The sequence below is a fragment of the Trachurus japonicus genome, chromosome 24 (genome assembly GCF_045865225.1).
Source record: "Trachurus japonicus isolate A0001 chromosome 24, Traja_1.0".
NCBI lineage: Eukaryota > Metazoa > Chordata > Actinopteri > Carangiformes > Carangidae > Trachurus > Trachurus japonicus.
The window spans coordinates 4,651,934-4,674,777 of NC_140930.1; the positions used below are offsets into that span (position 1 = coordinate 4,651,934).

General features: G+C 43.4%; 1 protein-coding gene across 1 annotated transcript in view; it reads left to right on the forward strand.

The window, feature by feature from the left end:
• The window catches only part of mei4 (meiosis-specific, MEI4 homolog (S. cerevisiae)), a 67,863-nt gene that overhangs the window by 30,030 nt on the left and 14,989 nt on the right, over nt 1-22,844 (forward strand). The window contains exon 4 of the mRNA XM_085770990.1: nt 2,488-2,619. Within this exon, the coding sequence (XP_085627116.1) occupies nt 2,488-2,619 (132 nt within the window). The remainder of the gene's footprint in view (nt 1-2,487; nt 2,620-22,844) is intronic.

Consider the following 22,844-nt stretch of genomic DNA (forward strand, 5'->3'; position numbering starts at 1 on the left):
TGTCTATCTGCTGGTCATGGACTCGGGAGTGAGGCAAGACACGAAAAAAAAAATGTTGCAGATCACTTTAAGGTGCAGTCAGGTTATAAAGTCAGACCAAGGGTTACGCCCATCTTAAGTGGTAGTCATGGGATTAGAGTAAATCTCTGTGAAATGATCCTAAAGGCAAACAAAAAGTGAATAATCATTACAAGTTAAATTCCATTCATTTCCAAGGAGCAAAAAACATTTTATCATCCCAGAGCCAGTTGATGTTCATGTCATGCTAACACCTGCTCAGGAACTTGAAACCACCACACTTTACCTTGATCGCACACAGACAGACTCACAAGGTGAAAGCACTGTCTGTCTGATAATCACATTCAGTTATTTAGGAGAGCCGGTTGGCGGCCGGGACAAAGCAGCTCTTTATTTATTTGTTGAGGGAATACTAATTCATTCACAGCGATGCCCTGCAAATATAAAGCCCAAAACAAGCCATATAACAAAGAGCCCAGTGTAAACATGACACAAGACAAACGACTCAACGAGAACAAAGAGAAGCAAACAAAGACAGTGATGTAAGGACAGTACAAACAGGAGCTAGGGGGAAAGATTTAATACACTGATACAAGGTCGCCAAGTATTGATCGTTTGTTATGGAAATAGCAAATATGAATCAAAGTACAAGTTCACTACAGTACTTTTTATCACAATAATTGCAGTACTCAGCATATCGCATTGATTCCCACTGGTAACAATCCGGCTTTTTCAGTCCCAACTTTGTCAAACGTTGTTGCTCTGTGCTTGTCAGCCCCATTATCCAATATCTGATCGAGCTATTTAGTCAATATCTGGGCCGATATCCGATCTTAATATCAGATCGGTAAAACCCTGCTGCTAACAGGAGCGTTCAACAGATAAACCAGGTTTCTCATCAGATTTTAGAGACAAGTATTTGTCACAGAGTCCTGCTGCTTTTCCTACGAGCAGCATGATGAGTGACGGCAGCTTTTCACTCCAGATTTATATTCATCAACAGGACGTCCAGAGTAATAGGTTCTTGTCAGCGAGTCCGGTATCCCTCCTGTTATCCCTGGAAGTGGGAGCTTATTTAGGACGGCTTTGGAGTGGTTAGTGATGTCCACCGTCTTCACAGAGGCGACAGTGATGGCTTCTGAAGCTGTCACCTGTGATCAATCTGAGAGCGGTGATACACAGCATCAAGGGGTGTGAGAGTGTGGGCAGCAGCATGCATGTTAAGTACATCTGCATGGTCAAGTGCTGTTGTTGTTTTTTTTGCGTAACCAGACAATTGTAACATGTGTTGTTCGATTTCTTCCCAAGAATAAAATCCCAATTTTCTTCTCTCAAAAACCAATTTCCAATTCCGATTATGATTTTTTGGGGAAATTACAAACTTATGTGTGAGTGGTTTGAGTCTTTTTAAATGGACTATCTATCTATCTATCTATCTATCTATCTATCTATCTATCTATCTATCTATCTATCTATCTATCTATCTATCTATCTATCTATCTATCTATCTATCTATCTATCTATCTATCTATCTATCTATCTATCTATCTATCTATCTATCTATCTATCTATCTATCTATCTATCTATCTATCTATCTATCTATCCGTACGTCAAAAACGTAAGCCGGTTTTGCGCTTCCGGTGGAATTTTATGTTTCCATGGTTTTGGTAGTTGACCATAGATGACATTCGGTAAAAAGGTAGATACATACTATACTAAAACTTGACGTCAACCGACTGCCTTTCACTGATGGCCGCTGTGTGGAAAACCACACTGTGGTCAGTAATCGAGGTGCAGGCGAGTCAGGATCCAAAAAAGAGTGAGACGACACGGCCGTAGCCGCTGTGATATTAGGGCCCCGCTCCTGCTGAAAATCTGTAATGGAAAAAGACCTAAACCGAGTCGAGTCGAGCAGAGCAGAGCTGTAACTGTGTAGTAGAAAAGGGCCGTTGGTCTTTTTGGCAACAAAATCCTCCCTGGCCTTAGCGAACGCCGACATTACAGTGTGTGGGGAGAGCGTGGTGGGAGGAAGGAGGCGGAAGTCACTACGGTAACCCAGCGCAGTCCAGAGACATGAACAGGGGCTGAACCATAATTACCCTAGTTAGAGTAAAACACAAAAGTTAGAGTAACATCGTCCTAACTAAATAATTGTGATTACGATTTTAAATCCATTTATCAAACAGGCCTAGTGAGTCTTCAGTGTTTTCCTGATGGTAACACTGGAACAAACTGGAACAATGGATTTTAGAGTTGTTATCTGGTGAAAAGCTCTCGGTCTAAACAGCCAGAAGCTGTGAAGGTCCCAGTACGTATTTATAGTGAGCAGTTAGAGGGAGGTAGGATCAGAACCAGTGGATCTTCAGGTTTTATAGTATGTCTTGATGTTGTTTGGTTGGAAAAATAAAAAGCTTGAAGGAGCCAGCGTGAGTGAAATCCTTGTTTTTTTCCTTCCTTCCAACCCGCAGCTGGAGGCGGGGGAGAAGCTGATGGAGTACCTGATCACACTGGGAGGCAGCAACATGTCAAAGTCCTTTCTCATTCGTCACATCCTCACTCAGATCAGCACTCTGGCCGATCAGCTGTGGCAGGCCTTCCAGGTAAACGCCCCCGCTGCTCCACCACACCTGCTCTCCCATCCTCCTTCCTCCTCCTCCTGCTTTCTTCTTTCTGTTGGCTTGGTGACAGTTGTTTCTCTCCTCGGCTCTGCTCAGATTTTAGAGGGATAGTTCACCCAAAATTGAAATTTCATTCTCATTATCTACTCCCCCTCATGTGGACTAAGGGCTGGGAGAAGTTTCAGAGTCCTCCGTGGCTTCTCTGAGTTACGGGGGGTCTCGGCGTAGCAGTGCATGTCCATATAACGGTTGCAAATGGATACCAACTGTCTTCGTAGCAAAAAGACACACCAAAAAACATCCAAATACCTCCATGCTGCTCGTATGTAATGTCCGTCTTGTATTGAAGCCCCGAAATGCGAAATTGTCCCGGAAAAAATTCGTCTCGAAGAGGAGCTTCGAGAAGCTTCCGCTACAAAACAAGCTTGAAATATAGACTTATTTCATTTTTTCCGGGACAATTTCGCATTTCGGGGCTTCAATACAAGACGGACATTACATACGAGCAGCATGGAGGTATTTGGATGTTTTTTGGTGTGTCTTTTTGTTACGAAGACAGTTGGTATCCATTTGCAACCGTTATATGGACATGCACTGCTACGCCGAGCCCCGCTGTAACTCAGAGAAGCCACGGAGGACTCTGAAACTTCTCCCAGCCCTTATAGTCCACATGAGGGTGAGGAGATAATGAGTGCAATTTCAATTTTGGGTGAACTATCCCTTGAAGTATTCAACCCATGCTGAGATCAGGAATCTCTCCCCTCTCTGCTTATTCCTCCCCCTCAGACTCTCGTTCTCTTTCTCCTGCACCGTTTCATTTCACATGTTGCTCTGTGTGCGAGGCTCGAGGTTCGAGCTGCAACACGTTTTACCCTATCGACTCGACCGCGGCGCCACGGCGGCCGACGAACCCGCTGTAATCGGTACTGCGTCGCTCGCATTCAAACGTCTCTTTGTAGAGCTCCATCAGCGCCTGAGTCACAGGTCACGGTGTGTGAGCTGCATTTGACCGGCCGGCTTCCTGTGAAGTGTCGAGCCACGGGGGGGGGCACAGGCTCCAAATGGAAATATGAGAAAAAAGGAAAAAGAATAACAGATGATTTCCACCCCCCCGTCCCCTCACCCCCTCCTGCTGAGCTCTCCTCCCACTCAGAGGGGTCGGTCCTGTTCTCTCAGGCCTGGCGTTCACCTTCCCCTCCAGAGACTTAGGGCGATAGAAAGATTTTTTTATTAACGCTGCATTTTGGAGTTCAAGACGTCCTGAAGCAGAACACTACACTACACAGAGTAACAGCTTCTCGTCTCCTGTCATTGTCCTACCTCGTCCTGCCTGAATGACCTCACTGCTACTGCCCAACACTAAGCTGTGGACGGACGTGTCAGAGATGTTGATTGCTGTCTGCAGTAGCCAATCGTGTTGAATGTACATTCAGCACCAGCTGTGGGATCGTCTGCTGCGTTGGAGGACTTGGAGGACTTGGAGGACAAAACCATGAAGCCGGTCTTGGACTGAGACCATGCAGACTGTCTACTAAAATTAGCGGGTCGACGCAGGTTTTTTAAACGCGGGTCGACGAGGCAAACTAGTCTGGCTGACCTGCGGAGCACCAGGACCGCGGAGTACAGCGAGTCTGCCGCGGCCGCCGTGACGTACGTCAGCGGCACAACACGTCAGTTAAACAGACTGTCGCTTCTTTCTTTTTTTTCAATCGTTTTGGTCAGTGTTGTTTGATGTTTTGATCCCAGTCTCGAATGGGAGCAGAGCTTTGTTTTGGTACGTGATATGAGACGCGACCGGCGCGATGACGTGGCGGCACGTAGCGCTCAGCGTCATCACGTAAATTAGCGGGATGACCCGGGTCTGGCGTTCCCACTGCAAGCCGATCAGAGCCGAGCCGATTGAAGCCGATTTTAACCTGCGTCGACCCGCTCGGTGCGCCTTTCCCACTGCCACCAAAAGCCGATTGTTAGCAGGTTTAAACGGGTTTTTTGACCAGTGGGAAAGGAGTATGAGCCTGGACCTGAAGGTAGCAGCTAGCAGGTTCCTCCCTATGAGTTGGCACAAGCATCATCAAACTTGTTACAGCTCGGAGGTCATGACTGTGACTGGCAGGATTTATATTTCAGTGAAAAAACTCAAGAAACAAAATAAGGAACGCTCTCGAGTGCAGGTGAGTCATGAAATGTCTGAAATTGTTTCACAGGAAGAGAAAATAGATCGAATTTGATATAAAAATACTCAAATAATTATAATTTATTGACATTAATTTGGTTTATATTGATGCTTGTAGCACCACATTATGTAACATTGTGCATTATGTAATAGTGTAATACATTTTCACCTCATGCTGACGCATTTTGACCAAATAATTACATTTCCTTCATGAAAAATGCAACACCGTCATTTTGTAATAATTTGGTGCATTATGTAACAACTTATTACAAAATGCGTCAAAGTTTATTAAATTTTGCGATCAAGAATTTTATTACATACAATGCTGATACAAGATTAAAGCTGGAAAATACAGTTTTCTTTAAAGAACAAAACTCATCATCGTCGTCTCCAACAAACCAGCAGTAACCTGCGTCACACAGATGTAGCGCCGTCCTGTAATTGGAAGCTGAAGTTAACCAGCGTGTCAGTGAAGACCGTTTGACATTTCAGAGCACGCGCAGACATGAGTGTGTTCATGGAAATGTCTGAGTCCTCCCCCACCACTTGTCTGTCTTCCTCCAAGGCTGAAGAGCAGACCAGGAGGTTTTTCCTCTGAAGGGTCTCTGTGTGTGTGTGTGTGTGTGTGTGTGTGTGTGTGTGTTTGAAGACGTCTGATTTGCTGGTTCTCTCAGGGGGGGGTGTGAGGTCTCAGAAGTGGTGGTGGTGGGGGGGCACCGTGCCTCCCATTATGTAAAGGCTACATCTATATCCCCATTAACATTTAATGCAATCGGTTCATTCTGCTGCACAGTGAATCATAATGAGAGCAACTGTCGGAGCTTCGGCCCCTGAATCCCCGGCCGCCAGCGCTCAGACTGTTAGCCGTGTCAGAGGCCAGAGGTGACGGGGGACTAAATATTTCAACCTGAGACGACGAGGTCAAAGGTCAGAGAGATTAAACCAGGCAGTGATGGAGAGGGAGAGAGAAATAAACGGTTGGTTGAAGCACTAGAACATCCTGGGCTGTGATAAAACAACGATGAGACAGAGTGAACAGAGTCTTTGGCGCTGCAGAGATCCATCTGAACAGAGCTGTGTAATGAGTTTCAGCTCATTGTCCACACACACACACACACACACACACACAACTTTATTGTTCTTGTTCATCTGTAGCAGACAGCTGTTTGCAGCTTTACAGCATCTGCATGAAGCCACAACTACAACTATCAGACACAGAGCAGCTGCTGAACAAAGCGTTCACACCACGACGCTTTGATTGATCCACAAACAGACACTTGAGTCTGTTTACTTTATAACTTCTCCTTAAACTAGGGTTTCTCAACGGGGGCGGTAGGGGGCGGTACCGCCCCCTGGGGGGCGTTCTGAACTTTGTGGGGGGCGCTGGGAGCGTGAGGGCTGAGAGGGGGGCGCTCAGGCAAAAATGGGGGGCGCCACAACTCGGCTCCTACAAAGTTCATTTGAGCTCTACTTTTTCAACTTTAATGGTTTCCCAACTTTTTAAGTGTAAATAACCGACATAAATAACCTACTTTTCAACTGATTTAACCCGCAAATATAACACTCATAATGCAGGAAATTCCCGCACACGTTTCAAACCAACCATAGTGCGCAGTACAGGAGCGCTGCGTCAGACGGTCTGACTTATTGACACACACACGTCTTTGTATAGTTTACCCATAGGCTACTGAATGAAGTTAGATGGATTTTTTATACCTAGTACAGCCAAACATTAGTGTAGGCTACAGGCTGAAGAGAGAGGAGCAGCTGACTGCTCGTCCCTGCGAGGAGCAGGTGACCCCAGCCGTCTTTTTTTTTTTTTTTAGCCAGTCTTTACATGTGCACATGCACATGTCCGCCCGACTTTACCCGACAGGGTTTTCCTGCCGATCTAAGGTGATTTTTGGCCGCCACCTTAATAGTTACAGGGTGCATGTTGGGTCTTTAGATATAGCGTCTTGCACAAACACCCCGTTTGAAGAGGGAAGCCCGTAAATTACCAGTGGCGTCATGTCAATAGAAACCGAGGGATGATTTTTTTTTTTTTTTTTTTTTACATAACTTATTATTTTACCATCTAGCTATGATCAGTGGTCATATTGATTGAAATGTATTACAAATAATGTCATAGTCCATCTCAGAAATACATCATTGCCTTTTTCAAAAAATTACAACCCCCCTCCTTTCTGATGGATGTGGTCTCTTCCACCCTGACTCACACACGCGCACCTTGCCAGCATCAGCCCGTGCTTGGGGTAAAAAAAAAAAAAAGGAAAAAAAAAGTCTGTGCTTGGGGAGGGGAGCTACCTTCAATGGAAATGTGAGAGCAGTGTAACATTAAACTAGGGATTTCAAATGTTTAATCAAAGAGGAACTATGGAAGTCCGCTGCTTTTCCGCTGTTTTGCTAGCAGTGCCTGGCCATGTGCATTTGTTTACAATGAAGCCGAAAAATCAATACATGGCCATGTGCATTTGTTTACATTACAATGAAGCCGAAAAATCAATATATGGAGTGGTGAAATAAGTTTTTTGAAATACATCCACCTTATTGTTCCACATTGTTAGCCAAGATAATGTTTCTGAAATTCAGTTTACCAACTTTTCGGTCCCCAGTTAGTGCCCAAAATAAGTGATTTGAGGGCATCCTCAAAATAATTTTGCTCACGCAATAGGACATTCTAGCACCAAATCAATAATCCTTTTTTTTTTTAACCGCAACATAGGGTTTACATCATGATATTGTTTGTATTTTGAGCATTAAAACTTCCATAGTCCATAGTTTTATTTGTTTGATATGTCAAGAGACTTTTGGTTAAGTAACCATGGACAGCTCGGTCATCATTACCATCATTATGGGCCGTTTTTGTTCTAGAGACCTGTAAAAAATAAATAATTTAGGTCAAATGCTGGAAATTTGAAGTCCGCTTTTTGAAAATTTTCAAATCCCTTGTGAAAACACTCCTTCAGTAATGAGGACAAACTGTTTTGGTGCTTGAAATATGTTCTTAGCTTCACAAAAGCAGTGAAATATGAATAAAGTAACAGATAAGTGTAGAAAACAAGTTTAAAGCGAAATTTTGTAACATTGTTTTTTGTTTTTTTTGGGGGGGGGGCGGTCAGAGGATCATGGTATGGTCAGGGGGGCGTTGGTTCAAAAAAGGTTGAGAACCACTGCCTTAAACAAACCCTTTTAAAATGTATAACCATATTGTGATGCACAAAATACAGTCAGTACGTTTACATCAGGCATGCCCGCAGCCTCTGTCATAAAATCAATAATGTGCGGCCCACCAGCACGCCACGTACAAAAAAAGCTATTTTATATTTCACCAGAAGATAGCAGCAGACCTGTGGCCGCACTCTAGCCGTGCGACCCTTGACCCTTTCCAGCCCATTTCTAAAATATAATATAATATAATATATGCAATGTTTCCAATGATCCTAGATATGTTTAAGCTTCTTGAAAGTTTTTTTTTTCCGACTTTTTCTTCATTTTATGTGGTCTTCAAATATGAAAAGCAGAGTGATTTTGGTAAAAACTTGCTTAGATTTATTTATATTCTATGTGAAGAAATGAAAAGAATGCCATTTGCAATAAAATAAATGTATTAAATAGTTCAGTTGCATTAAATGTTAATGGTTCAAAGGGTGTCAGGCTGAATGGTTGGCCCCAACACATTTTCACCTCACCAAATCTGGCACTCTTTGCAAAAAGTTTGGACACCCTTGGTTTACATGGTGTTGTGTTTGTCCAACTAAAACCAGACTTTTCACCCAGACAGCACTATGGAGAGCTGAAATCCTCCTGCATGTTTACAGTCAAACTAAATGTATAACAGAAGAAGCCGTGGTGTTTGGTCTGTGACATAAAAAGCTCCAGTAATAAAATCTGAGAGGAGACATACTCCACAGTCGGATAAACGATTCCCCTCCTGAGTTTGTTAACCGGGACGAGGACAGTACTTCAATCTTAATGTCCGAGTCCAGCTCCACTTAACTGAGCATGTAAATGTACAAGTCGGACTGTAGTGGAGCGTTTTATCCAATGGGATAAAATCTTCACCTCCGGTCTCTGGTCTAATAATATCAGTTCTAATTGAAGTCAGGGCTCCTGGCATTTAGAAATGAAACATTCAGATGTAAAGTCAATGAGTCCTTTATCTCGACATCCACCTGCGACTCTGAGGTTAAGGCCAACACTGAACACCGGAACTGTCGTTTTTTTTTACTTGAGTGATTAAATATTGGCTGTAAAGCTCGGAGGTGGAGGTGAGCGCTGACATCCCGTCTGAAGACTCACAGCTCCAGTCTCACCTCAGCTCAACTCTGGATATATTTGATTAGTGTCCTGCCGTGTCAGTCTGGTCTCCGTCTCCGTCTCTACCCGTCTGGAGCTGTGCTGTGTATTTTTAGTGTGTGCCACTCAGTGATCTGTGATTTGTGGGGGCGTATCCACCACTTTCCGGAGAATGACGCTGGGTGTCGCCATGACACTCCATTCCACCGTTAGGCTACTGTATTGTTGATAGAGCATAGACTGGTTGATAGACATTGGCCGTGATGACTTTATTTATAATCATCACGTAATTTTAATGATAACAAAACGGACGAGATTTTAGCTTTATGTCACATTTTCACGTCACTATATCACCGTTGTGTGACTACTCTGATGTTTATGAAGTCTATAAAACGAATTGTTGAACAAACATTTTAGATTAGCTGGGCTAACCATTAGCTGTTAGCCGTTAGCAGTGTCAATAAACAATAACTCAATAAACGGCCCATGAAAAAAAATTTTTTTCCAGCGGACATCCTAGTTACAACATGACTGAGCTAACTGGAGTAGTTTCATGTCGTGTCCGACAACGGGAGCGTTTTGGCAGCTGACGTCCTGATGTTAGTTTGCTGCTGCTGTTAGCTGTAAGCAGCAGCAGCAAAGCTAACAACTACGACAACCATGACTACCGGTAATTACAAAAACATGCACACAGAAATACGGTAGTGATGTTTGTTCAATCATTCGTTTTATAGATTTAACAAACATCAGATTTAGTCAAAACGGTTTTGGCCCAGAGCCCCCACATTTGGTACCTACACCGGTGGCTAACGCTACCAGTTAGCCGCTAACGCTACCAGTTAGCTGCTCGCTAGAATGCTACTAAAACCGACTTACGTTGTGTGACGCAATGGATCATGGGAAAATAAAGTGGTGGATAGACTCAGTTACCCCCCCCCGCCCCTCCCCTCCTGCTGAAGACAGCATAATATGGTTCACTTTCCTGTCACTGCAGGGGTTTGAACCCCCGGGATGAGGAGTGGCAGCAGATTGAGGCGGTGTGTGTAGCTGAGTGTTATTCCTCCTCCTCCTTGTATAAGATGTGGACACTTGTCTGCTCGCAGCGGCTGATGAATACAAGTCCTCAGGTAAAGTGTGTGACCAATCACAGGTGTTTGTAACAGCCTGTAGATAACACGTCTGTTTACCAGAACCTGCTGAAGCCTGTGGGAGAAAAAAAAGATGCAATTTTCTTTCACTTTGTCTTTTCAGCTTTTGATGCTTTTTTAGAGAAACATCACAGCCAGCAGTGAAATGTTGGATTCCCTGAAGCATGCACACTCATAAAAACTACTTTAAAACAGAAAGAATGAAACAATAAAGAAACTTGTGTGTAGAGTTTATATCAAAGATGGAAAAAGTAAGTAACTTTAAAGGGACAGTTCAACATTTTGCCATAATCCCTATAGTCGTAGCAGTAGGTTCATTACCTTTAATTATCGGTGCACGTTGTTTTGAGATCAGCGGGGCAGAGACGTGAGCTGCTCAGTGAACACAATGGAGGTGAACGGTACAGTTCCCCTGTATAATTGTATAATTATGTAACATTTCGACACATGAAGCAAATGCTCTGAACTACTTTCTTTTTTGAAATCACTTCGGCCAGCAGCCGTGTCTGGGATGTAATTCCGGCTGCATTTTCCTTTAAAACAACTCTGTGTGGTAACGTTCTGTTATATGGTGAATGTGCAGGTCACAACTTGTCCACCAGAGCGTTGTGGAGTTGTTGGATTTTGTATTTGATGAGTTTGATGAGGGACAGGGGACCTGTACCGTTCACCTCCATTGTGTTCATTCAGCAGCTCACGTCTCTGCCCCGCCGATCTCAAAACAACATGCACCGATAATTAAAGGTAATGAACCTACTGCTATGACAATAGGGATTATGGTGATAGGAGAATTTGCCAAAATATCGAACTATCCCTTTAAGATGAAGATGTCAGATTATATCAGCTTCGTTAAAAATACTGTATCACAAACAGTGATAGAGTGAAGAGCTCCAAAGATCAGTTGTAAATCATAGATACAAAACATCTGATGGTTTAAATTAGTAATATTATTAGTTATATTGTAATAAATTGATTGTTTTCAGTTGTTTGGACTAAATATGGTGTTTGATGATGTCACTATGTTGGAGGTGGAGCTGCACAATCATTTGCAATGTTAATAAAATTGCAAAAAATTAACATTCACACAGAAATCTGCCCAAAAAATAACAACATGCAATTGTTTTTTTTTGGCAGCGAGCTGGAGGTATCGATACTGACTTGGCCTTTTTGAGAGCAAATGATAGAATGATCAATCAAGGAGTTAAACATCATCAGATTAATCAATAATGAAACAGTGAATCCTGCTGTTCCGGCCCAGGAGCCGTCTGTGTTGTTAGCGGAGGTAGTTAAACCCGCGGCTCGGGTCGTCAGTGGACACCTGTCACCACGGTGATCGGCTCTCAGGCCTTTTCCAGCTGCTGCTGCTTCGCCGAGCAGATCGTTCCCATCTGTCAGAGCTGAGTCTCTGCTGACTCAGGCCTCCGCTTCTATTCCCCCCAGAGGGAGAGAGAGGAAGAGGAGATGATGACGGCTGAAGGGCGCTCTGTAATGCTCGCACATCATCTACATAATTTCACTGTTATCCTTCGCATCATAGTCGCGGGTGGTGGTGGTGGGGGGGTCAGGAGGCTTTACGGCTCCTCTGGGTGTTAGTCAGGAAACACACAGTGAAGACGACTGATGTTAATGTAAGAGTGAGAGCGAGCGTGACACCATCCTGGTCCCTACGGCCCCTTTTGCTGCCAAATGCACAACCAGCTATTCTGACGGTTTTCTGTCAGAACCAGCATGAACTTCCTCAGCAGTTTGTTGGATCTATGAGCCTTGGCCCTGACCCGTGACCCTGTGGCCCTGTGGTTCACCTATGTTACTTCCTTGGACCAACTTCTGATAGATCCTGATCACTGCAGACCAGGAACAGCCCACAAGAGCTGCAGCTTTCAGATGTTCTGACCCAGTCGTCTAGACGTCACAGTTTGGACCTTGTTGTCAAACTCAAAGCTCAAATCTTGAGGCTTGTCCATTTTTCCTGCTTCTAACATCGACTTTGAGGAGAAGTGTTCACCTGCTGCCTGATATATCCCACCCACTAACAGGTGCCATGATGAAGTGTTAGTCAGTGTTATCACTTCACCTGTCAGTGCTCATCATGTTCGGCCTGGTGGGTCACTGAGTTAGTTTTCACATTCACCTGCTGTAGAGGAAGTTTCTCTGTGCTCTTGTTAAATCTCAGTTTAAGACGCTGTAATCATTATAATAATAGTTTATTTGTATAGCACCTTTCATGCACAAAGTGCAGCCCAAGTGCTTCACAGGGTAAAAGAATGGTACAGTAAAAGGCAATACAGACAAGATAGAAACATAAAAACATAATGCATGCAATTTAAAGTTTACAGTTTGTACAGTTTACAACAACAACAACAAAAAAAGAAAAAGGGATTATAATACCAGTGATTAATTAAAAGCTAGAGTATAAAAATACACAGGTTAAAGAAGACATATTCTGCCCTTTTTCCTCAAATCAAAATAGTTCCCAGGTTCTCAAAAAAGCTGGTTTCAGTGCCAGTCCCTTTAGATGCAAATGAGCCACTGCTCACCAGGCCCCGAGTAAAACTATTGACATCATTGAATGACAACCAAAGGAACAGCTCATAAAACTACATAGATTTCAACCTAGGGAGCCTGAATATGATATGATATGAAACTGCTACAGAAGGACAATAATATACAATAGGTCAGGCTTAGACACTTCAACCCACATATTCAATTCAATTAAGTTGTTCATCCACACAATCAAGATTTAAAGGTATAAAAATAAAAAGATATAATGAATATTATACTGTATAACATCCCAGAGGTTTAGCACTCAGTACTTTTTAATTGGGGACATTCGTAAGTTAATCAGCTGTTTTATTTTCTCCATTAATCATTTAGTCTATAAAATGTCAGAAAAATGTTTACTGCCCCCTCAGCTCAGGCTGATGTCTTCATATCACTCACCTCCTGTGACCAACAGTCCTGCATATATTCACTCCTCTGACATACAGTATACCACAGAGACATGCATCAAATCCTGACATTTGAGAAGCAGGAAAAATGACAACAAAAAAACCCCAACAAAAACAAAAGATTGATTGATTATCAAAACAGTTTCAAATGAATTTCATGTCACGATTAATCATTGTCGCTCTGGGAGACACCGGGGTGTGTCACATGTTTTTGATTTTTTAATTAAACAAAGATGATAAATCGACTTTATATGAGTCTGAATGCTACAAAACAAAAAAACAAAAGAATACAAATGTCTCTACATCTAAATGATAATGTAAACACACCAGTGGAGCAGAGAGGAAGATGAAGAGAGAGTCTGGTAGGAGTCAGTGAGCCGTTGGTTTTTCTTTTGACATCTTTACCAAATGGATCACTGAAACAGAAAAACTCGATATCTGACCTGATTAACGGAGCTGATGTTTAGTCTCTGGGTGCCAGTGAAGCAGTGCAGACAGTGTGTGTGTGTGATATGTAAATGTTGATATGATGTAACACACTCTACATGGTAAGTCAAGGGTCACTTCAGGCTGTTGAGTTTCAGAGCTGTCAGAGGCGTCAGCCGGGGGACGAGTGTTCGGGGGTTCACTGTGTTCAAGGACGCTGGTAGTATACGGAGCGTTTGGAGTATTCATGAGTACGCCCGTGTTTGTGTCTGACACGCATCCTCAGAGACGCGGCCACCGCCTCCGTCCTTGGAGCGCAGGCCTCAGCATACAGATCAGCCGAGCCATCTGGGCACCGTGTTGTTCTGTCAGCGGGCGTGACGGTCGGTGGCATTGACCACACGGCCCGTGGCCATCGGGACGGAGCCACCGTGACACCCAGCTACAGCACCAAACCTCTGGGCTGCATCATCACTGCCATGACGATGTCATCATGACTCTGAGACCTCAGTTGTCCCTGCTGCTGTAAAGCTTCCACCAATCAGTGCTTCTTTACTAAGTTACTGTCAATAGCTGGGTTTCCATCCAAATGTATTGAATTTAAGAGCGGATGTTGTGAAAATTTATGACCGTTTCCATTCATTATTGTTTCGCGATTATTGGGAGAGGAGGAGTGCGCCGTGAGATTAGGCCTACATCATAAGAGAGCGTGAATGTATCCAACAGTTGACACTCAGCTGACACTCAACATCATGGACAATTTACGTACTTTCCGGACTATAGACGCACCTGTATAAGCCGCACCAGCTAAATTTTAAAAGAAAATACATATATAGGCCTCACTTGAATATGAGCCTAAGGTTTTCATGTTGTAACATGAGATATTTACACTCTCGCCCAAGTCCAGCAGCACTTCACCCACAAACTCTGGCTCAATTCGCATAATCTGTTTCCATAACAAAAAGTCGCATTTTCCTTTTATCGATACGCTGACAAATCCACCCCCCTAAAGCGTAAAAACTTTTATGCGCATTTACTGCCTTTTTTCGAATTTCTGGCGTTTCCATTCAAGTATTTATTCGCAATTTTTGAAAATGCGAATAAAAAAAGGTGGATGGAAACACAATGAATGATAGTTGATGGATTGATCTAGGGCTGTCCCGATTATCATATTTTGATAATCGAATATTCGCAGACATAAAATCGTTCAAAATCGAAGCTTCGACAGCTGGGGGGTGCCCTACATTGATCACAGAAAAACACTTAATATACAAACTTAGAGTATGGTTTAAACTTTTTAACTATAAAACAAACAGTGTAGGGCTGAAACCGATGATTTGCAAACCTTTTTTTTTCTCCCAACATATTTTAAGAGGCCAAAAAGCAGTTTCATTATTGATTACTGATTAGGGATTACTGTTTTGATGAACAGTAACAGCTCCAGATACCTTTTCCACCATAAAGAACCTGGTGCTAGTGCCGGTGCTTAGCCGGTTCAACTGGCGTGCCTCCAAAGAACCAATTTGTGTTTCTACTGGCGAGGAGCCCAGTCAGAGCCACGCTCCCCATGCAGGTGCTTCTCCTGTCGTTTACCCCTTTTCAACCAAGCTGGTTCCAGTGCTAGTTTGGAGCCAGAGCCAGATTTAGCACCGGTTCTTTGCTTTTCGACTGCCTAATCACCGGCTCCTGGCTCTCAAAACTGGTTCCAGACAAGCACCAACTCCTTGCTGATCTAGAGCCAAGAACCGATGACACCAGGGGTGGCGGGGTTACCTGACAGGACCACCGCAAAGATGTACATAAACATTATATATCTTTTTAAGTTTCTTAAACTGTTAATTGATGCAAATACAGTTGAAGCTGAGTAGCCGAGCTAAAGAATGCCTAACGTTCATTTCAGAATCAAAACGTTGCTGTTTGCTGCAGTTTTGACAAAGGTGACTTCTTCTTTTTTTGGGGCCAGTTTCTGAATTGGCTCCTTGTCAATGGAAAAGCAAACTGGTTCTTTGGAAGCACACAAGTTGAACCAGCTAAGCACCAGCACCATCACCGAACTAGCACCAGGTTCTTTTTGGTGGAAAAGGAGTATTAGAAGCAGACATTGTGATCCAGAACCGGAAAATACAACTATGACTGTCTACCTATCTTCATCATAATCGCAGTGAACAGCAACTACGTTTGAGGAGAGAGATAATTATCAAAGACGTTTTGATTCTTAAGTGAATGTTAGCCACATCCTGTGGCTTGGCTACTTGGCTTCTAGTATCCTTGCATTGATTGCATAGCAGTTAGACAAACGTAATATGATATTGATAGCATATGCGTATGTCTTTTAAGATGGTCTTACAGCTAATTTTGAGGCGAGACATTAATCGGTTCTTGGCTCTTGACCAGCAGGAATTGGTGAATGTCTGGAACCAGTTTTAGAGCCAGGAGCCGGTCAAAAAGCAAAGACCTGGTGCTGAGTCAGGCTCTAGCAGAGGTGACATGCCTCCCTTAATAATGCGTGCTCTCCCAATGTGGTGCTGTTTTTAAGCTGCCCTACTGCCCACTGTTTCAGCCCCAGCACCACCTGCAGCATCCACCTGCCCGGCTGCGGAGGTTAAGATCTGTCCTCATCACTCCCATGTATATTTAATGAGATGCTGTTCAGGGAGTGATGAGCTCTCAGCCCAGACGCTAAACTCTGCATGTACACCCAAGCTGCAATAAACATTTTAAATCCCGAGTGGTCTGACTGAAGTGTGTTTCAGTCTGTAGCCGACGTGGTCTTCATACAAACTGAACAATTTATACTTTGTTTGAAAGGTCTGTGTCTCCTGATTCGACCTGTGCAGAACATTTAGAGATCCGTACATCGCTGCAGCAGCTGTTTTTCTTTTCGTAGCCTGTTAGCACTCAGATGACAAGAGACACTTCTCACCCAGTTAGCTGTTTATGTGAGAAACACCTCCTCTCTATTTTTGACCAGTTCAATGAACGAAATGCAGCCAAACCTAAACCCACTTCACCTGTTGTCATGGAGAACAAGCCCAGAATCCTTTGGCTTTAATCTGCAGATCATTTCGGCCTCTTATCACTCTCACTGTTGTTCAGCGATGACAGTTTCAGCTCTGAGAACTTGGATCTGCAGTCGAGCATAATTCTTATTTTTATTAACATTGTAAATTAAACATCTGCTTAAATGACCCAGTAATAAAGAAACAACCCGTCAATGTCTGAGTGGAGATTCTGGCTGAGCTTAACGCTCCACTTTGGCTTCGCATGGTGGCGTGAGATCCCAGGAAACTTGTGTTTGTTATTGTCTCATTAGAATGATCCAGTGGGTCTCAGAGCCGGCCAGCGTCTGGGATGATCGCCCTTAATGATATTAAGTTTGGCTCTGGGATATTAAATCTAGCTTTGGGGTGATGAATGACTCTTCAGACGTGCAGGGTTCAGTGGCGGAGGCGAAGCCAGAGGAAATGAGCACCGCAGCTGATGCCTCTAAAGTCCAGCGCCAGCTCAATTTACACTCTTTGGCTCCGAAGCCCTCGGCGAATGCTCTGGGAATATCTTTGCTCAGTGCATCCCATTTCATCTTTTAATATCAGCAGGGGGCTGATTCCTCAGTTTCATATCCCCCCCTTACTCCCACATTTGTCTTGGAGTCATCCTAAAAACTGTAAGTATAATGGAAACGCTCTCCTCCGTGTGAGTGGCGGTGGTATTTGGACAGAGAAAGCCTGAAGGAGAACTGAGATGAGCTCCTGTGCACATGGATGACATTTCCAAGAAACTGGCTCCATGTGGCTTAAAGCTCATTTGTCCCCGTTCTCATGACAGCGTAAAGGTTTCGCCAAACGTCCACACACAGAGGGAGAAATCTGAGAAAAATCCAAAACCTTTACTCCTGTGGCACTTAAACTGAAAAATGTGAGTCTATTTTTAAAAACCATAATTACATAAGAGTCGAAGGGAATAAGGTGTGATAGGTCACAGTATGAAATACCAGGTGGCTTCTTCCACAGACTGTCGCTCGTCGCTGTTTGTGCTGCAGAGAAAAATGTTGTTGAGAGAAATCACGCGTAGGGTTTAGAAAAACAATTTTGGGATGAAGGTCTGATAAATCATAAAATGTACCAAAAACTTTCCAACTCCAGTCCCTGATGAAAAAGTTGTCAGTTAAAATATTGCATCAATAAGTATTTCAGAGCTTGTAAAACCTGTGCGTATGGATGGAGGTGCGAGTGAATCAACAGAAAATGAAGGTAGGGCAACATCAAACCTTCCTGATTGGACGATTTATGATGAGATTGTTGGATTAGGCTCCATCAACTTTAGTTAAATTAATAAATAAGGTGTACTTGGTGTTCCCGAGCCAGAACAATGTAAAATAAATGAATATCTAATGTTCATGTGAAACTGTATTTTTTTTCTAATGTTCAGACAGCTGTGCTCTGAGAGTCACACACTGTGCCTCGGCTCGAGTTGCTCCAAAGAGCTTCGTCAGGACGTCTGCTTCCCTTTATCCTTGCTCATCACCTCGGCTCGGTTCCTCAGGGAGGAAGAAAACCAATAACACACCTTTGCAGGAAAACAAATGATGACCATGACAGTGGCACGCTTTTCTTCCGGCTGTACCGCTTTGTCTGAAGCTCAGGGCAGGATGGTGTGGGGGGTGGAGGGGGGGGGCGCTGGCATGTCGAGTCGACTCAGCAGTAAAGAGAGAAGTGATGGTCTGACAGGAAGAGCAGCAGGAACAAAACCATCACAGTGCTCAGAGAGACACCAGGAGGAGCTTCACTCTGCTCATTGGTCAGATGTTTCTGGGGAGGTGGTGAAGTACAGAAGTGTATAAATAACTTTTAAATACCTAATTTGAAGGTTTTAAACCACTTGTCACGATCATACTTTAAAAATTCAGATCTGGCTCAAATATCTAATATTATTTAGGGATGCACCAATCCGGCTTTTTTCAGTCCCAATGCCAAAACCAGTACCGGGACTTAGCGAATTAGCTGACATGCGATACCGATCCAGTACCACTGTCGAATTAATCAACTGTATCTTATCATTAGAAAAACAATGAAGGCATCAGGCTTGACTTTAACACTACTTTCCTAACTTTCTAAATTGTTGTTGCTTTGTGTTTATTGTTGCTGACACATGATGTAGCACACCTCACAAACATAGAATTCAAGTGACTAGATCAGCCCCATTATCCGATAGTTTTCCGATTTAACAGAAACCTTTCATCAAAGTTCAAACTTGCAAATTTGTTTGTTGCCAATTTCCAATGAAAAAAACTGGGCGCTGGTTACAAATTTGATAAGAAACACAACAAAAACTTTATTTTTTCATCTATCAAGGAGGGAAACACATCTGGACTTTGCTGAAGTTCGCTCAGATGTCGCTTGCTTCTTTTTTGTTGGTTTTATCAATAAGGAAATACCTGTTATTGTAGCCCCAAACCACTACACTGTTGTCAGCTAATCGCTCTCCACCCTAACTTCCTGCTGTTGGACACCATGGAGAAATCAACATCCCTTTGCTCAGTGGGTGTCATGTATCTTGTGTCATTCACAGGTCAAACACACACAGGTAGAAAAACCACACTGAAGCGTATCACCCTCTGATTCTACACCTTTATTAACCAGGACAAATTAACTCCACACCTTTTGCTGTGTGTATGTGTGTATTTTATGTGTCAGTTTCTATTGTGATGCTGGCATTTCCCTTGATGTGGTGACCTCTGCAGAGGAGCATCCAGGCTGAGGAACTGAGCTTCTACTCAGCCGTGGTTGAGGTTCGCAAATCAAGATGCCCTTTGAAATGGTGATTGTTGTTTCCCATCAGCCCTCAGCACTGAGCAGCTGCTGTGTTGCCATGTTGATTTAAAATCTAGACAGCAGAAAAGTGAAGGATGTAAACGCTAAAGAAAGAGTGCTTTGCTGTCCTCTCTGCACTTGTCAGGTTTTTATATTTTTCTGGATGGTTTGTGTTTTGCATCTTTTCCATGTGGAGGCCCTGGTGGCATCTGTGCTGATGGCTTAATTAATCAGCATTCTTCGGCTCTCCAGTTGCCCGTTGTCCTCTTCTCTATCTGTCATCATCATCCTCCCACAGAGCTCGTCTGTCTCAGCGTTTGTTAGAATAATCCACCGCTCAACCGCTGCTGAATATGAGGCTTCTCACGCATCCTGTGGATCTGGACAGATAGATAGATAGATAGATAGATAAATATGTGGCAGAGCAGCGCTGAATTACAATGCACCTGCAGGTAGGAAATATATGGTTTCCTCCTCCTCATCATCGTCATCATCATAATGTCCCTCTTGTTCCATGATGAATTTGCCTCTGCAGACAGGACGTCAGGCAGCGGGAATATCATCTTTTCTTCCCTCTCCTCTCTGGCGTTTTTAATGGACAGAATCATTATTTAATGTCATCCTCTATCGGATGATCGTGCTCCAAATGAATGCAATGCTATAGCGTTCCCAGGCAACTTGAGTAATGGCTACTGGCACCTTGCAGCCATAGTCCTAATGGCTTTGGCATTTTAGGTTGAGCTACAATCTGTTTGACCTACAAATCAGTTAAGAAGGAACTTCTATCACTTGGAGCTCTCTGTGGAGACGTGCGCACGCCGCCGTTTGTCTGCTATATTAAGTTTGCAAAGTGGCTAAACTTTGGCTGTCATTCCTGGACAAAATGTAAAATTAATTGAGCCAATATTTGGACCAATCAGCATCGTTGCCAAGTACATTAATAAGAGCAGGAATTCAGCCCAGAACCAAATTAATTTAGACAGTTTTTGCCAAAAGCTTCGCGACTGGAATCCAAAACTGTGACTAAGCAGCGTTAAGGACTGTACTTCACTTTGTCCGACTCTCTCAACTTAACAAGTCAATAATGTGTCTGGACGGCTTTTTTCCAATCCTCACTTCTCTTAGAGATTAGCTCAATAGCCTCAAGACAAAACCTAGTCAATGTATCTACCCTAATTAGCCTATCTGTATTTAGCAGAAATTTAAAGCACCGTCTGTGGATTGTTTGCTTTTTAATAACTGACTCACATTAACTCTGACACCTCTTCCCGAGAGGCCCTTTCATGATTGTACGTTACCTAAAGGCAGTTTAATGGTACAAACTCAACACTAGACACCATGAAATACACTGTTCCTTTTAGACGTCTTTAGTTTAGGGACTGTTGATCGGACAAAACAAGATATTCATTTAAATTATCTCAGTTGGAAAGCTGAAACCAGAAACAAGACATTTTTTCTTTTAATCAGTTGATCCATTAAGTAGTCAGTTTATTAGCTTGGAGTTAATAGCTAGGTTTTCTTATGTCTAAGACAAGAGATTGTTCCTTCCATACCATGACATGTTTTGATGGAAAAAGATGGAGGTATGGAAAGAACAACCTTTAGTCTGTCTGACTAAACCTAGCTAGTCAATTAAGTTATGAGTGAGAGACTGAGTAATTCACACTGCAGTAAATGTGCCAAATGTGAGGTTAAAATACTCTAAGTGGTTGTGGTTCCTTCTGGGTTCGTTATCATGGGTGGTAATTGATCCTTTGCTAAAACAGTGAAGCTTTGAAAGTAAAAATCTGCTCAGAAAGACTCTCTCTGCTTCTTTACACACTTAGGTAAGTAATTACTGTAACAGTGGACTGTTTTGCAAAGCCCACTGACCATTACAAATATGTGGCGTTCAAACCCCTGGTGTCCCTGTTTGCAGCGGCACCGTCACGGTCGGTTACCTCCGTGAACAAATGGCTGGATGACAGCCGTGCTGTGGGCGAGGCGACGTGCTCTCCGTGTGGCGAGCCCGTCCTCACCAACGCCGCGCATGTGATGGGGTTTGACGAACGGTCAGATTAAGCGGAGAGGCAGAGGAAAAGACGGACAATTAGCTGAGGATCAAAGCCGCCCTCCATCCTCAAAGTGTATCGCTCTCATTAGTGCTCGGACCAGCAGGGAAAATGAGACCGGTTGATCAAAGTAGCTTTATAAAACTAAACCTGGAGGCCTCAGTAGAGTTACTGTCAAACTCACATGCTTCAAGTCATGCATTAACGCACAAACGCACCATGGACACACATTCTCTCTGTGAGTGACTGGTTACTACCTGAATGTGATTGAGTTTCTCTTCAATCAGTGAGATTAAACACGTCCGTTGTTGTTGATTAAACGCTTCTCTGCTGCTGCTGCTTGTGCTAAAACAAAGAGAAGAACCTCCACACATAACAGCAACAAATGCAGTGATCTCTCCGTTGGATCGCTTTCTGGAATTGAATTTTGTTTAGCACCATGTTGTGGGTGCTGTTGTTCACCCATATCGTCATCCAAGTGCACCAAGCGTTGTGTCTCTTTCCCAGCATGCCACACAACAAGACGTACCTTTTATATTGTCAGGGCTAAAGGGCCAGATCGTGATGTCCCTTTTGCAGATTTAATTGACACTTTTACTTTGCCAAGCTTTCTTGTCAAGTTTACAGTGATAATAATGACACGTCTACCACCAACTCTCTTGACTGTGTCGCTGCTCATTTCTTCGCCTGTTGAACTTCCTGTCACTTTGTTCTCACCAAGTTTATTATCTGACATCTGTGAAGTGATAGCAACGACGACTAAATCAACCGAAACACGACTGGAACTGGCTGAAATGTAGTGTTTGAAACGGCAAAAGAAGGACGACAGTGTAGTGTAACTGATCCAGCACCTGATTGTAGGTATACAGGAACTAAGAGCAGTTTGTTGAGCGATAACGACACTGAGCTCTGGCATTTCTGCTCCATCGACTTTCTCCAAGTGGCTGAACACCGTAAATATTGTATTTTGGTCTTTGGGGAAGCCGCTGCTGTCATATCAGCTGTCTTCAGCCGACAGATGTGACAGGACAGACCTCCAGTCTGCAACTGTCACAACCTCATGAGACCATTTAACAACAACAAAATCAGAAGAAAATAATCATCAACGCGGTGGACGTCTCCTGGGCCGCCGATGGTGAGATAAGAAAACAAGGAGGTACAGTTCTTCTTGGTGTGTGAGGCAGACAAAACAGCGTTCATCCCCCTCCCCGGGCGGCCCAGATGTCGAGATATGAGTTCAGAGAACGCCAACTTGGATGAGATTGGATCGATTTTCTGTCGGTTGAATCAGTGGATTGCCGGCGGAGCGCCTTGAATGAGATGAGCGGTGGAAAAAATAAAACACTGAGAGA